This window comes from Megalops cyprinoides, chromosome 2 (assembly GCF_013368585.1).
Source record: "Megalops cyprinoides isolate fMegCyp1 chromosome 2, fMegCyp1.pri, whole genome shotgun sequence".
NCBI classification, from domain to species: Eukaryota; Metazoa; Chordata; class Actinopteri; order Elopiformes; family Megalopidae; genus Megalops; species Megalops cyprinoides.
In genome coordinates this window covers 11,641,073-11,658,478 of record NC_050584.1, presented here as the reverse complement: position 1 = coordinate 11,658,478, position 17,406 = coordinate 11,641,073, and the positions used below count along the sequence as shown (strand labels likewise).

At 45.3% G+C, this 17,406-nt stretch overlaps 1 protein-coding gene across 1 annotated transcript in view; it reads left to right on the top strand.

The window, feature by feature from the left end:
* Positions 1 to 17,146, top strand: part of bmp6 (bone morphogenetic protein 6) — a 29,514-nt gene extending 12,368 nt beyond the window's left edge. Inside the window, exons 2-7 of the mRNA XM_036517454.1 lie at positions 4,193 to 4,385; positions 8,551 to 8,699; positions 9,205 to 9,399; positions 14,845 to 14,921; positions 16,279 to 16,389; positions 16,664 to 17,146. Of these exons, the coding sequence (XP_036373347.1) occupies positions 4,193 to 4,385; positions 8,551 to 8,699; positions 9,205 to 9,399; positions 14,845 to 14,921; positions 16,279 to 16,389; positions 16,664 to 16,813 (875 nt within the window). The 3' untranslated portion in view covers positions 16,814 to 17,146. The remainder of the gene's footprint in view (positions 1 to 4,192; positions 4,386 to 8,550; positions 8,700 to 9,204; positions 9,400 to 14,844; positions 14,922 to 16,278; positions 16,390 to 16,663) is intronic.
* The last annotated feature ends 260 nt before the right edge of the window (positions 17,147 to 17,406 follow it).

Here is a 17,406-nt window from a genome sequence, read left to right as displayed (position 1 = left end):
TTTATACATGTGTGTGTACATACAGTATATATGTATGTATATGCTTACAAATCGCTTTGCAGTTAAATTTCATTTGGCCTTTGCACTACATTGATTTTAAAAGAAAAGCTAGGGCAAAAATAAAAAGACCTGATGCCTCTTCATGAATATCACAATATTCTAAAATGACCTGCGACAATCTGTGTATGACTAAAGATGCTAATGAAGCTCACAGAGAACGGAAACAACGCCTGCCTCATTGTGCTGCCTTCCACTGAAGATGATGCTTTTTGCAAGCAATCCTCAGTTCAGCCCTATAATTAGAAACTGGGGTAAGAACGCGAGTGGCGCAAACAGCTTTATTCTCCATCAGAGCTGAGCAGTAGTAAACCTTTTCACGGTGAGGAGCTGCAAGCATAAATAATCTGCCTTTCCCCCTCTGACTTGCAGGCTACTGAAAGCTCTACCCTCTGCCTTCCAGCACTGTACTGTTACTCAGCAGATCACTAGCTTTTTGCTCCTCAGCTACAGAGCTGCGGAGCTCCTAGCGTACTGGGGTTTGTTGTTGTCGTTGTTGTCCTCGATACACAGCGTTAACCTTGTGCTCTCGCTGTTTAGTGCTCCCCTCCACTTAATTCTTTGGAGGAGGAGGGGGGGGGGGGGGGGGTCCTCCAAAGCCAGAAATCAGTGGAGAAAAATGCAGTTGTTTTTCTTTGTGGTTGCGGGTGGGTGGAAAAGACGAAATGTGGTTAAAGAATTAAATGCAGACGACCGCCGGGCTCCTCCAGGGGACACCATGGAAAACATTTAATGTGAGGGCCGCAGCTGACCGACGACCACAGCCGGCCGCCCGCCTCCCGGCATCGGGATCATGAAACGGGAGCGTCGGGCCGGCCGAGCGCTCCCTCGCCGTCTCACTCTCTCTCTCTCTCCCTTTGAGCCTTTTTTGGGGAGTTGTTTTCATAGCTACCCGCTGCACTGCCTCCCTGCGGTGCCTCCCTCCCGCCCTGCTCGGGCTAATGACAATAACACTGTGACACGGAGGCAGATGTTGCGCAGGTGGAAACGGGAGATTGAGCGCTGACACCTGTCAGTGGGCCGAGCCCCCCCGCCCCAACCCCACTGCCCCTCCCCTCCTCGACCCCCTCCAGCAAAGCCGAGGGCCTCTGCTCGCCTTGAGGGTTGTCTTGCGAAGGTGAGGAGTACCGAATGCGGTGATGGCTCTCGGAAGACATTCCGCTTTCAGGTCTGCTGCATTCTTCCGCAGATTAGTCTCTCCGCGTTGGTTCAGCCGGCGCTCCACGATCAGGCGACGTGTGTGGGAGCCCGATTCCCGGTCGGCCCACAGGAAGCGTCTCCTTGCCAGCTGTCCTCCTGCTTAGCTGCTCCTTTGGTTGTCGTTGGCCGCTGTCGACGTCGGCACATGCTGCGCCCTCAGAGCGCTGCCTAAATATAGGACTCTCACAATGCTGGCTCGATGTTCTCAACCAGCGGGACTGCAGATGGTGCTGATAAGATGCGCTTATCACATGATCAGCTCCACGTTCTGTCCCTACTGCCAGCCCTACGTGAATGCGTCCGCTGTCGGTCACACATTCATTCCCGTGTTTTGCATTACACGGTTACGCAGGGGGGGTGCGCTGTTTACAAATCGGCACCGTTAAAATACTGCGCACGCAGTCACCGCCCCTGAAAGCTCCATCCTAGTGCCCTTTTCAAACTGTCCTTGGCTCAGATTAATAGCTTGTTTTCCCCTTTGTGATCACCCTTTAATTTCATCCTGCAGCTCAACTTTCTCTCGTCCATTCATTTCTGGGGCTGTAAACATTCCTGGCTTTTATTGGCTGCACAGGAATGCGCTGCTGTACCTTCAGAGTCCTCTACAAAGGAGGAATCCGTAAATGGGCCGTCAGCCCTCATTTACACCTTGCAATTGGCCGGGACTGTGCTTTACTAGTCCCACTTTGAGGCAAAACACGTGCTGTGAGGTCGGTGGCTTTTTCATCCCCGCGTAACCGAGCCTGCAGATACAGCTCGAATCAATGTAATGAAACAGCTCTGAAGGTGGCCTCATTCCAGAAACTCAGAACTTCAGACAAAATTATTATTAGGATTTTCCAAAATGCAGCACATGGAAGCTTTCCCTCTCTAATTCTCCACAGAGTCACCTATACTGTCCTTTCCTTTAATGCGTGGAAGGAAAAAGCATAATTGATAAATTTAATGTTTTTACATGTTCCAGGAAAAAAGGGGGGTGAATCACCGACTGAGGCTGAATTTAGATCCAAGCTATTCTGACACCCCCATACTGCAAATAATCCCATAATTTTAGATTCTTTGGTGCTTCCTGCACATACCTGTAAGAAAACCTGGCTGTGGTCTTGTCACCCTTAAGCCTATAAATCTGTAAAAATGCCCAGAAACTTGTGTTCTTTCATGATGGTTTTCAGGCTTGTACTGTGTGCAGCATTTCAACAGCAAAAGACCGCATGCTGAGTTTTACTGTGAGGCTGTGTATGACTTTCAGTACATTCAGTAACAAGATTAGCATGTCTTGCTGTGTGTTCCTTTGTGATGTTTTCCCTTACTCATATAAATAATAAAAAGACAGGAGTGTGTTGCTAAGTGTCTCCTACCTGCAGATTCTCTGACTGTGATGGTACCTCACAGAAAGTTTCCACAGATCCCTGACTAGCTCAGACTAAGTCACACCACATCCTCCACTAATTGTCTCTTTGAAAGATTCCCCATTTTAACAAAATGGGTTGACTTACTGTCAATCCCATGTTACACTAAATCTCTGAGCGTGAGGAAGTTAACGAGGAAGACACTGTCAGAGGCGGCGGTCACCACGTCCAGGGAGAAGTGTTGATTAGAAAAACATCACAAAGACGACCAGAGAAATGCAGCTTTCAAACCGGATTGGGTGACAGTTAAAGGAAAGTTGGCCGCTGGTCCGTTGCCCTGCAGCCAGAACCAAGCGAGGCATGTCCTCCACCTGGCACTCTTGGGGAGGAGGCCCGGGCCACGGCGGATTCTGTTTAAAGCCCAGCGGCCGTGGGAGTCCTGCCGGTGCTGTTGCTCGCACGTGGGCGGACTGGCCAAGGTTAGCTAGTCAATTAGGCGGGCAGTGTGGGATTTGGATGGGGGTCCTGTCGAGAGGACTCCTGCGCCCCGGCGCGAACCACCGGAGTGAACCCCGCCGCTAATTAGGAACACATGTGCCACGGAGATCCTTCACTGGCTGCTGGAGAAGGGCAGGGATCTGGGAAATTCCTCCCGCCGCCTCAGAGCTCTCCTTCGGCTGCCACTGCAATTCATCACATGCGGCAAGTCTCTTCAAGCTTGAACGCACCCCCCCCCCCCCTCACCACCCCCAAAAATCACTTAGTTCTACAATTTAATTTACTCCTTGGGTTGGGTGGAAGTGTGGGCTCCGTACCTCGTGGGAGGGATGGAAATCCAATCATGGCGGGACACTTCATCTTGCTCTCTATGGCGGGCATCCGGCTGGACTTGTACTTATGTGGCGTAAAATATTGGGGGGGGGGGGTGGGGGGTGGCTTGACTGACGTAAGAAGAATGAGGTTACTGCTTCCTTACCTTAAGCTCTATGAAATTGGATTAGTGCTTAATTTTGAGGGAATGGCCTTTTGGAGATATTTCTCAATTGTCATAACTCCATTGGATTAAATCAGGAATATTGTTAATTTTTAATTATTAGAAATTAATAATGTGCACGCTCCATTTCATCAGTTCATTTTGTTGAAAAATATTGTACCTCTTCACTAAACTAACTTATTTCAATTAGCTCTATGAGTATAGTTGTTGCATTGTGGCAACTTATTCAGCTTGGTACATGAAATCAAGGTTAAGCTATTTTGTGGTCAGTTTCTAAAAATCACTAAAATATTCAGCACTGTGTGAAACTGTTTGCATCAAAATGAGCTCTTTGCTTCTGAGTAAGCTTTTAACTTTTAAACTTTTTAATTATAAAAAATTGTATAGTTTCAGTGGAAGTGCCAACTAAACGACAGTAGGTGTTAGACTACACCTTGGTAAGCTTCAAAAAAGAACCTACCGTTACTGTGAATTGGGGTGTTTGTACTCAGTGCTAGTGCTTTACCGTCAGACACTTGATGTATCGGCTGACTGCTAGCCTAACACGGTAAATGTCACGGTGCAGCACCAAAGTGGTTTTGTCTTTTTGCAGTGGAGTACGACCGGGAGCTGTCCCCTCAGCGGCGGCATCACAAGGAGTTCAAATTCAACCTGTCCCAGATCCCAGAGGGGGAGGCCGTCACCGCCTCCGAGTTTCGCCTCTACAAGGAGTGCGTCAACCGGGCCTTCAAGAACGAGACCTTCGTCCTCACCGTCTACCAGGTGGTGCAGGAGCACCCAGACAGGTGAGTACACTTGTCATCCGTGCTTGTCTTGTGGGGAGATGATCCCTCCGTGCTGGGGTCTGGCACTAGAGGGACACACGTTTGAATGAACTGCATGTATGTAGAAATGGAGCAGGACAAACTAAGACAGCTTTGTACTTGGTCCTCAAGGTTGTAGGCATTTTCACTCAACTGTCTGCGTTACTATTGGGTCTGGTGCATTCATTGATCATTTACTGAAGTGAAAATTTTTCCAGTTTGATTTTGTGAGCATCTTTATCATTCATGTTACTGGTGGTACTCCAGCTCTCCTCTTTGTTGCATATTTTAACCTAGATAACCCACGATAATGCGTTAAATATTGCTTTTGTAATTGGAGAGATTAGGGATTATTCAGGGCAGTGCTGTGAAGTTCATCTTGATCTCTTTTTGTAATGTGATGTGCCTACTTGCTTGAGTGATTTCTGTCTTTATGAATGAGGAATAAAGGAATTAGGAATGAATACGTTTTCGCTGTTTGATTTTTGTGATGCATGCTGAGACCACCAACGTGCAATGATAGGCAGGCAGTGTTTAGACAAACTGTAAAGGAGCATGCTCTCCTGACCTGAGGGGTACCTCTTTGCCAGAGGGCCTGGTATTGGAACACTGATGATGCATCAGGTGATGGGGAGGGCGTAGGAGGAACGTGCTCCTTATCAGGGGTGATCCGTCAGGAGGTCAGCTGTGAAAAGCGAGGTAAATCATTTAACACCTCCTGAAATGGCGACAGACCAGAGCAAGGAAAGGTCAGAACTCAGCAAATCACTCTGGAGCAATAAGGAAATGTGGGAAACCAGTTATGGATGGCCGTTTCCTTCAAAATTTTAAATGCGATCAAAATGCTGATCTGCCTGGTTTTAAATCTGTTTACGACGACTCCAGTACAGCCAAGTGTATCTTTTATCTTGATCCCTGCCTCCTTCATTTTGTTTTTAATTATTCCCGTATTTGGGTGACCTCAGTGCATCGCAATGTCGTCTAGAGGGATGACATGGCTTCCAGTTTGGTCTCTTTTTGTTTCCTTGTTACACATTTACTCAAGGGAGTTGAGACAGGGACAGTCTCAGGGAGAAAATACCGCCTTCTTGCTTTGCGGTTTGCCCTTTTGATAAACACCACTTTTGTGTAACTCATTAATGTAGGCGCCTGTTGTCATGAAATGTGCAGTCATATACATTGATAACAAGAGAATTTCAAAACGAAATAAAAAGTACCAATAAAGTAACAAATGTGAACAAAAGTACAGTTTTATTTAGCTATTCAAAGGGACAAACTGCATTTTAGCTGAGTTGAATCTGAGCCTTACATTGACTCTGAACAACCACTTTTGTCTCTACATTTTTTCAAACAACAAGGCTAGAGCTCTGCAGCCCTGTGAAGGTGGTTACACAGATCCATTCAGACTTGAGGTTGTCCAGATGAAGTGAAGATGCAGACGCAGCAGGAAGGCTGCACTCCCTTCCCATTGATTACATGTTAGAGAGGAGACTCTCCTGAGCCAGGATTGATAGAGTGTTGTGAATTCTGCACAGGCTTCTCTTGCTGCGGCAGACAGACTTCCAGCTCTGGTTTTGCAGTGTATTTTATTTAGCAGTGGCACGACCACAACGCCTTCAGAAATAGTCCTGCTTTGGAGTCCAAAAAAAGAGTCAGGGCCAACACACGTCAAACGTTTACATTGTGGGCAGTGGGAGGGATATCCCTTCAAACAGCCAATGAGATTGTGGGATGTTATTTACAGTGTGGACACAGCTAACAATGGAAACTGAAACACACAGTATTTCATCAGCACTCATTGTTTAAGAGACGCCACGAAAGCTGCGCACGATCATGAATCAAAATGTTATTTTGGACTGTTGCTTTGCAAAATAGGTGTGTCTTTTCCTGAATTCTTTTCTGAATCCGGGACAACTTGCTGTTGTTTAATGAAATTAGACTATATGTTGCCAGAGTTGCCATTAAATTTCATTAAGGGTGCAATTAGGATTGTTGAGTATGACCTTATCAAATTTTACTCAAGTAGCTTCTTATGTATATCATGAGGTACTTATTTGCCACATTCCTTGATCTTTACAATAACTGGCTTGTTCTCTGTTGCCTGCAGTATGAGGCCTTTATTTTTAGAGATATTTGGAGATTAAAGGGGGTCATATATCTCCAATTACTGTACTATTGTAGGGGTACATTTACCTTTAAGCAAATTGCAGCTGTGTCACAGAGTCCTGAAACCTGTGATAGCAAACCCCAACTATTTTGTGGAATGCATATGAAATTGCTGGCAAACAAATTAATTTGCGAGTTTGTGAAGTTATTCAAGATGTAATTGCTTTGATTATAGCTCTTAATATTTAAATATTTAAATATTTAATTAAGTACATTGGTAGGAAAAAGCCAGAGTGCTAACAGATGTGTAAACAAGAGCATCTACAGATCCATGGATCCACAGAACAAGAAGAAAATAACACAAACAAACAGCTATTTATATGGATGATGTCTGTGCTATTTTTTTGGTTGCCTAAGACAGAAGTGTCTAACCAGAAACAAAGGGCACCCAGCCAGTACTGGTTTTACCCCCTGAATTATGGTATGTTGTAGGTATTTATATCTAACATTCTTTATAATAATAAAGCCATATTATAAGCCATAATATGATCTACTCTATAATTAATTTAACATTGGGTATAGAATTGGTGTTGCTCAGACAAATTTTTCCGGATCTTGTAGGAAGTCTTCCATAAAGACTGTCTTTCGAGTAGGTCGAATATGGCCAAATGTAGGACTCGCATTCGTTGTTACTACAAGCCACAGATGTTTGCTCAAACTGGAATCGATTTTAACATCCTTTAACAACTTACACTTACAAAATCTGCTCCCCAGGCATGCTCTCTCTCTCTCTCTCTCTCTCTCTCTCTCTGGAATTATCGGTTTGTTTGTACAAGGCTATAGTCTCACTCTCTCATTTTTTTTTTTTTTACTATACAGAAATTCTGTTGCCTTGCAGTGTATGGAAAATTCTGCTGAACATATGTTATGGTAAGGAATGCTAGCTAAGGAGGGAGGCTGAAACCATAAAACAAAGGTGTATTTTACGGCGGTCAATGACAGGGGCAGTAAAGTGACACATGACCTTATTATTCCAGTTAATTTAAGTAGTCAATAACAAAGTTTACAGTAGAGTTTTTAGTGCCCTGTCTCCCCCACCCCTGGGCTGACCCCTCCGCCTGGCCTGGGTGGTTAAATGCTGGTGTAAATCCACATGAGTCAGCAGCGGCTGCGTCCTCCCGCTGGGCCCAACGTGTGAACCAGCGCGGGGAGGGGGGCCGCCTTGCCGCTATCATATGGAAGCCTTCAAAAACGCCCTAATTAATGACCAATAAAAGAGCAGAAAGGGCCACTGATGCATGACTTCAGGAGAATTCCCAGAGCACCTGTGTGAATGCATGCTTTGAAGTCTGGCTGGGAGGAGGTTCACAGCCTTGTTGTGTGTGATTACTGTAATGGGGAACTGGCTTTTTTTTCCCCCTTTTTTTGCTCATCCGCTCCCCAAGCCCGACACAGTACTTTACAGTTAGAGCTCGGAGGACGGTGGGGGCAGGGAGGGGTGCATGGAAAGGGAGACGAAATTTACTGTTATATACCATAAAGTTGTGTCCAATGCCAGTTAACTGCGTTTGTGAAACAAACAATACTGTTTGTTAAATTGCCCCCCAGAATCAATTGCCTTGAGAGGAAGCTAAAGCACTGATAGTCCTGAACGCAACACTTTACCAACACTACAATTTTATGAATGCGTTCGGTGGGTGTTTGAGAGGTACAACAGCAAAGTGCTGAGTTCACAACCCTTTCAATCAACTGTCTGTATGGTCTTTGAGGTGCGTTTGGTGGATCATTGGGAAATGGTGAATAACTGATGAGTTTTGTTGTCTCTCTCTGGCTACCCCTGCTCAGATAATAATTGGTGAAATGACATTATCCAAGGATCCTCCTTTTTTGTTCCAGTTGCTCACATTTGTTCTGCTCATATCGCGTGATAGTGATCATAATTGCTCGGCGAAGATGAAAAGCTGCAGTTACGCGAGCGTGGCTTTCTCAGAGACCCTTTCATGTAGCCGTGAGCATAAACTGTTATGGCTTCCTCCCGCAGGGATGCCGATCTCTTCCTGTTGGAGTCGCGCAAGCTGTGGGCAGCGGAGGAGGGCTGGCTGGAGTTCGACATCACAGCCACCAGCAACCTGTGGGTGATGAGCCCTCATCACAATCTGGGACTGCAGATTAGTGTGGAGACCAGCAGCGGTAAGGACTGCATGCTATCTCTTACTGCAAGATGACAACAAAATCATGATTTTAGCTGCAGGATGTTCAGGTTCCCACTTCCTGTTTGATTTATTTTTTATTTATTTTTATTATTATTTATTATTATTATTATTATTATTATTTAGTTTGGTAGGTATATTAGACCTGTACATCAGCAACGGTTTTACTTTGCTGAAATGTGATTAAATGTTAACAGCTGTAGTGGACTGAAGGGCAGGGACATATTTAGATATATCATGTCACCGTGGACATTTATGATACTTCAGAACCTAACGGACATGGCTGTACCCATTGTAAAAGCTATCTGAGCTGAAAGTGAGTTTGTAAAGACATGGTGTGTCTGTATGAGACTCCTTTTACATATTGCCACACACGCTGCTTTCCTTGGGTGTTTGATGTAGACTAGTGAACAGACAAGCAATGACCGTGACATAATACTTAATGGAGGAGACTGAAAGATATTTTCCATGACTCTGTTGAACAGGGCGGAGCATCAGTCCAAAGGAAGCGGGGCTTGTGGGGCGTGACGGGGCCCTCGAGAAACAGCCCTTCATGGTGGCCTTCTTCAAAGTTAGCGAGGTGCACATCCGGACGGCCCGCTCCACCAACAAGCGCCGGCAGCAGAGCCGCAATCGCTCCACCCAGCCACAGGAGGCACCCAAGGGCCCCAGCGCAGCAGGTGGGCGACCTGCTCCCTTCAAGCTCTCATTCACTATGCTGTTAAAAAAAGAATTCTCTCCATAACATTTCACTGCTATCTTCATGTTCTTGTCACGTTCACATTCAGTATGTGTTGACCCTAGAATGGCAGTGAAATCTGTGATTTGGTATTAGTTTACATAAGAAACAGTACTAGGATTTGTTTTTAATATATATATAGCCTTTTTTCAATTTTCAGAATTCACGCAGGGTTTAGCACATTACTGTTTAGTCATACTGAAATTATTCTGTTTATAGATCAGAGAAGGAAATTGCTCAAACGACCAGTCCTGGGCAGAAGAGCATTTTTAGATTATCAGAATATTAGACGGTGCAGCTTTCATACTCACACCGTATGGGTAAACCTTGGAATTGGCGCTCTACTGCGCCGCGGTGTTCATTCCCTCTTGCGGAGCCCGTTCAGGCTTCATGTCTGAGGCACGGTATCAATGCCAGCTTTCAAAACAGGGCAGGAGTGGGAGTAGGCGACGGGGGACCCCCCCCCCCCCAAAACCAATTCCTCGCCGTCCTCTCTGAGCTTGCTTTCCGTTATCGGGTCCCGTCAACCAGGCTTTACACCAACAACGGGAGCAGGTGGGCGCCTTGGGAAACAAGGGCTGAATTAAAGCCAGAGGGAACTCCCCCCCTCTCCCCCGCCCCATCACGCACAGACTCTATTCGGTTGTGCTTGATATAAAGCCCCGGCTGTGAGGGGGTCTGAGCAGACTTTGCCTCCTTTGTACCTCCAGAGTCTCATCGTATCGTCTTCCCCCCAGAGCAGGGAGGGCCGCGGATGCAGGGCTTTGTGCTAATATCTGCTTGATCCAGGGCTAATTTTACGCATGAGGCAGGACTAACGCTAAGCTATGGAATTAGTGTGGCGAAGCTCAACTCTTAGACACAGACTTGGCTACTCTGTGGGTTGTGTGTGGTCTCTCCCTCTCTTATTTTGATTTTATTCATCTGCACAAAAGTGTTACTGTTTTTTTTTATTCAGCAATGAGTGGGGAAATGTAGAGGGATAGTAATGTTTAAGTAAATGTAATCAGATAGCATTGCTTTTCCGTGCTTCAGCAAAGACCATAAGACCACTTTTTTTCATGGATGCAACACCGAAATGTTCACACTCAGCACTAAGATTATGCGTTTTATGAAGAAAATCCAGTGAGCAGCATTTAGCATTTATTCACATACAGCACTACAATCCCTTTTCAAATTAGACCAGATCACATTTGTCCTGGGAGAGCTGGTGGTGCTTCAATAGCCTTTTTGTCTGTTACAGTTTGGTACAGTAGTCAAGAAATTCCAGAGAATTTTTCCATGTGCCACAGCTCTAAAGTGAAGGAGAAAAATATATTCAATTTAATCTGAGGGATTGGACTTTCTGTGACCCAGAACGTCAATTTCTTTCTGCTCCAGCACTTGAGAGGTCTGAAGTGTAAATATTTAGATACAGCAGAGGAAGTTGTGAGGTTTCGTGACAGTCGTCCTGTCGTGGCTGTAGGAACTGTATCAGAAAGACAGACCGCTGACCATATGGTTCCAATACCGCGTCACTCTTCTAAGAGGCTTCAAGGAGCAGGCTTGAAATGGACTCTCCACTCAATGTGTCAAAGCAACAGAATGAATAAAACACTATTGTTCAGCAAATGCAGATGGAGGCCTTATGCTGTCATTTATTAGGTCTCCCTGATGTCTCATTTTCTGCCATGCTGTTTTGACACTTGTTTTGAGAGTTCTAATAAGTGAACCCTGTCCATTCAGGGAATTAGATTGGAATTACAGCTATCAGTGATGATAATAAATGCAGCTCTCTCATTAGAAATTCAGAGAGAGAATTTTGGAATATTCCATCACAGTGGTGCTTGGATTGAGAGCAGGGAAAAAAATCACACACACACACACACTCACACACGCACACACACGCACACACACAGATGGAAATGGGATGGAAACATTTTCTGAATTTCCCAAGCAAAATACAGCCATTTTCAGTGCTGAATTGCCGAAGGAAGATGGGCAAGGGAAAGGTTTGAGTGTTTCCAAGAAAACAATACCAACACCTTTAAAGATAATTTTGGGTTTAAGCTATAATGGATGCTGAGCTGGCCTGTACCTGAGACTTAATGACTGTCTACTGCTCGTATCGGAGCGGTACCCTGAGACCTGTAATTATTCTAGCCAGTCATTAACCGCTTGGTAAAAGACTGACCAAGTTAACAGTATTGCTTAAAGAATTATAATAACATGGCACTGTCCAGCTGTGTTTTTTCATCTTGCCCCTCCCCAGTCTTCTTTTGTTTACTGTTAGCGTAATTAGACATTGCAGAGCTCTGGAGAGGGTTTAATAACCGCTGTGATGAAAGACAGGAAGAAAGATAAACTTCAGTGAAAAAAAAAAAAAATCACATGGATACAGACACCAGTCACATTCTCTTTCAAGTCTTCATGGGAGTTTAGAACTCTCTGCTCTTCCACCGCAGTTCCTGCTCTCCCCAGGAAGGAGTTGCAATTCTTTTAAATGTTACACCGCTGTGGCCATTATTTTGACGTACTGTCACCGCTGTGCCAGAAACATTACTTTGTAATTGCTGCCGAGAAGTGGCAGTTTTCTAAGGTTTCTGTTTTTAGAAAGTTTTAGAATCAACTGTTGAGTTATTGTTTGAATCCAGGGACTGAGGCTACGTGTCAAAGGAGGTGCACTCAGAGCCCCCGTTTAACCAAATGAAGGATGTGGGTAAATGTCAATATATTTCTGACCAGCAGGATGTAAATGCTGTGAAAAGGCATCTATTTTGAGCACATTACAAAAATACAAGTTACGTAGCTTTAATAACCACTGTAATTTAACCAAAACACTCTGTAATATATATAAGATAAGTGATAGAATGAACAACCAAATGGGCAGCGTGCCAGCTGCTATTGAACATCTGCTTGATAACTACACAGATTTTTAATTCTTTCCAGTATTTTCACACAAGTGTTGAAGCCTTGCAGGGGGGCTGCTCTCGGCAGTAGCTGTATGGCATTAAATTTTACTGGCAGGAAGTGGCAAAGAGGGGAGTAGAGCTTTATGGGTACCACTAATCTGGGCTTTACACTCAATGAAAGCCCACAGTAAAGATCTGCTTTATTTCCTTTAAAGAGCCCCTTGACTGTAAATACTAATATTACTGAAATTGAATCGGGGCCAACATATAGCGCAGAGACCAGTGGCCTTATACACCTACAGCCCTGGTCTCTGTCGTCTCTGTTGCACAGCCCCTTACAAACAGGCCTCATAATTCTCATTCCGTATCCCCCTGCACTGTGCATCAGATCAGATTAATTCCGCTGACGGATGTGGTGTGTCACGGTTGCAATCCCCTCCCTTTGACTCAGCCCGGAGCAGAATGTCCCCAGCTCTAAACCTGGCAGTGTGTGTGTGTGTGTGTGTGTGTGTGTGTGTGTGTGTGTGTGTGTGTGTGAGAACGGAGGGTTGGGGGGGGGGGGGGGTTCAGTGTAGTCCAGCACACTGTGCCGTGTGAAGGGAATCACCCTGGCTCCACGACCCAGGGAACCGGTGAAGCGGGACGCTTGGGAAGGAGCCAGCTGTCTCTGAGAAAGGATTTATCTCTGTAAATATTTATGCGTGTGAAGCAGGCGGAGCGACTGGTGGGTCCTGGTAACAGGATGACCCCGGAGCCCCCCGTGGGGTATACAGTCAGACTGACCTGAACTGGACAAACCCCCCCCCCCCCCCCCCCCACACACACACGCACACACACACACACACACACACACACGCACACACATACACGTGAACACATGTACACACATGCATACACGCACGCACCCCAGCTCCACAGCCAGTGAAGAACCCACACGCATACATACACACTCTCTCTCACGCACGCGCGCACACACACACTCACACACACACACACACACACACAAATTATAAAAAGACCGGTTGGAGGAATCCATAGCAAGTCCGTCAGCCTGCCCGACAGGAAAGAGCAGTGTGAGAGTGCGGAAACACCTGAAGCTGGTGTTTCTCTGGCACTAGCAGGCTGGCCTTGTGACCCTGCTGCCTGTCGTCCCCTCACGGCCGAGCCGCCCTTTTCCCCTCGCTTCGTGAGAAACTGTGTCAGGCAGCAGCACTTCCATTCAGGTAGTGCCAGTTCCTGTCCAGTGGGAAGATGTTTACTTATTACAATGGTGTTTGTGCTTACTCTTACGTCATGTAAGATACTACTGTGGGCATCAGGCTCCACAGAACACTCTTATATGAGATGTACATTTTGATGAATGAATTGAGTGACAGACATCCAAAGGTTGCTCTGTGATAACAAAACCTCAGGAAAGGGTTGGGTGGCCCAATCATAAATTTAAACCACAAATTTATAAATGCATCTAAAAAACATTTCCCTGGGTTTTGTGCTTGGTATTTCACCCCGAATGCATTGCACAGGTTTCATTTCGAAGAGATTTAAACACACAGCTCATCTAAGCTTCAAGTACATGCACAAGTCCATAAATAATTATAACTGATGATTCTTGAACAAGAACAGCCTTGCCTGGTCTCCCAAAATATGATTTTAAATCAATTAAAGACCTGTTGCTCTACAACAAGTAGGTGTAGAGATCAGATGTCGAGTTTCCTGTTGAATAACACCGGCGTTATTTTATGTGGACTCACTTCGTTTCAAAATCACAGCACTGACTCAGAGCTGCTCAACCCACAGCGGTCAGAGTCAGTATGGTGAAAAGCTGTAACAGGAAGGGGTCCTGTGTGACATGCCACTGCCCCCGTGCCTGTTTTCGGACACAAAGATGTCGCTTGTGCCTCTTGCCAACATCCAGCCTGCCTTACATTGGTGCCTGGTGCGAGACCGCATGGGCTTGCTGGGCGGAGGCGCAAACACAGGAAGTGATTCCGCGGCCCACTGATATCATAGCCCTCTGTGCACGTTTGTTTTCAGGCCTGTAATGAGACAGTGTACACAAAACGTCAGTGGAAAACTGAGCTCAGGAGTTTGACTTCAGCGTAGATTTCCATGCCAACGGTGAGCCTCACCTGCAGCTGACTCTCTGAAGCAGGCAGGTGTTTATGGAGAAGATAAATAATTAATGAAATTAATATTACGTAACTCGGGTAATTGAACATGAAAAGAAAAATACGTACATTAAATCATGCTCCCTTTCAGTTCAAACAAACAAAACTGGTGTGTTTATTAACGTGAATGACGGTTACCCTCAGAGCTGTTTCCTGGGAAGCGTAAAACTGAGGTGAAGCAGACTTCGCACTTGTTGAATCATGTGCACATCATCCAAAAGAAGCAAAAGAAATATGACTCAGAAGCATGGTTTCAGGATCTGTACTCAAGCCCAAGGAATGTCTTTGACTCTGGCAATCCCCTTAGCTCCTTCCTCCCTCTTGCAGATTACAACAGCAGTGACCAGAAGACCGCTTGTCGGAAGCACGAGCTGTACGTCAGTTTCCGGGAGCTGGGGTGGCAGGTAAGGATACCCCCAATGCACGGTGTGGGATGCACTGAATGTCAGGGGTTAGATCCCAGACTGGTAAGGAATACAACAGACATTCTTCCACAGACATTTCACTATCAAATAGCGTGGTTAGAAAAAACAACAGCTCCTTTTTTTTATTGTTGAACATAATAATAATAACAAAATTATTGCTGAATTTTGTTGTATATACTCAATTATGGCTGTCGTTCCTACCTTTTCATTGGAATTTCATCTGAATTGGTGAGGGGGGAAGCATGCAATGTTTTCTTTATTCAAACAGATTAGCCATGGGCGTTTCCTGTTTTCCTAAGCTTGCTTGAACCGTACACCTAGTGATCATTAGTGTTTCTTTGTGTTGTGGATTATGGAGATGAATCAATTTGAAACTTCTGGTTTATAAAGAGAAAATCAAGTGACTTCAGTTACCTGCAAACAATTAAATCCGTAATTACACAGCACTGACATCTAGAGGGAAATTATCACACAGATTCAGAATAATTGTGGGAATTATACACTCTGAGCAAGCCTACTGTGGGTGTATAATGCCTTCGGAAATGTTCATGTCTGAATTTGTCTCAGTAGACAGCCCCTCCATGATCTCTGTTGGTCTCTGTGAACTTGAGACTCTCTAAATGAGCAGAACAGGCTACTGTTGGTCGCAGAAGTGTCATGACTACAACAACAGCCGACTGGAACGGCTCCCACATGAGTCTATGCGGCTGACAGGTCATGAACGTGGGCCGTTCCCTTCAGGGTTCTATTAAGAAACACCTGCGCTGGTCCAAGGTCTTTTCTGAAAGCTGGCAAATGTAGCTACTAAGGTTGCACCGGATACCTAAAAACCAAAATAATACTTCAACAGTGGTAATTAAAGGAGAGTGACTTTGCAAGAGGTCTTTGGCACTGTAATTACCCCATGGGCATGGACAGAGCCCTGGAGCTGCAAGTGTGTGACTGAATGTTACTAAATTCAGTAATAACCATCGCCCTTGTAATCAACCTTACCAGCTTCCTCTTCTATGTCCGTGACTCGCTGGGGTACACGGCTGCCAATATCAGAAATAACACAGCACTGCTGTTTACAATGGATCAGGAGATGTTTTGAACTAGGAAGGGGCAACATATCTTGCAGGTGCAGATATGTAGTGGTTGTTTTTCTTATCACAAAGAATTACTATTTTTGAGGTTTATGCAGAGAAATCTTTGAGATTGTTTAAAAGAACAATAACCCAGAAGACAATCAATCACCAGTGGTGCCCTGGGGTGGCCAGTGAAAACAAGACAGGATGTCTGAGTGCGCTCTAAGCGGTCTGTTGTAATATGTACATGTCACTCTTGGGTCTGTCAGGACTGGATTATTGCACCAGACGGATATGCTGCCAACTACTGTGACGGAGAGTGCTCCTTCCCCCTCAATGCCCATATGAATGCCACCAACCATGCCATCGTACAGACACTGGTGAGCTCCAGCATTCGTTACGAAATGCGCTTTATTCGAAGTGAATAGGACAGAAACAAGGACTGGTGATACTGGTGCAGAGGGAGTACCATCAGATGAAGCAAAGCATGTGTGCACATTGCAGCCGTATTGAACTGGACAGCAATTAAAGTTAACTTTTGACCGTTCACGTTAAGCATTTGATTCAGCACAGACTATAGAGTTAGGTATTTTGTGTATTGTTAGCCACCCCAAGCTTCTGTAAATAATGTGTGCAATAACTGACACTTTCCAGGTCCACCTCATGAACCCCGAAAATGTCCCCAAGCCCTGCTGTGCCCCAACAAAGTTGCACGCCATTTCTGTGCTTTACTTTGACGACAACTCTAATGTGATCCTGAAGAAGTACAAGAACATGGTGGTGAGAGCCTGCGGCTGCCACTGATTGGTCATCACAGACTTAACGGCTGCAGCTTAACGGTGTCTGTATACCATGTGGGTGTCAGACGTATGTGTGCGCAAGTGTGTGCGTGTGTGTGTGTGTGTGTGTGCGTGCGCGTGTGAATACGATCTTCGCCCTGCCCTCTCTTCACTGCAGCAACTCAGGGTGAACGAAGGACTGCTACATGACCAGAAAAATGTGCTGCTTTCTCCTCCCCTGAACAGGATGACCATACGGCCCTCACCCTGCTCAAAAGCTAGCCGCTACTCCCATGGTGTTTGATTTTCACGTGGCAAATAATCAGTCAGACTTCATCTTCCAGTTTAAAATACAAGGGGGGGGGGGGGGGGGGGTGGGGATGGATTGGTTGGTATCTCAAACATTAGAGCAAATAATGTCATCGATAAGATGTGGTCAAATGTCACTGAAAATAAATATAAAGCTTTTTAGGACAGTGGGAAAAAAAATATTAACCAAACCATTTTTTTCTTATACAGATATTTATATCTGGACTAACCAAAGCTTGATCTTAACGTAAAATTCTATTGGAATTTATGGAAATGTATATGATGATACATATTACATTTACAAATTGT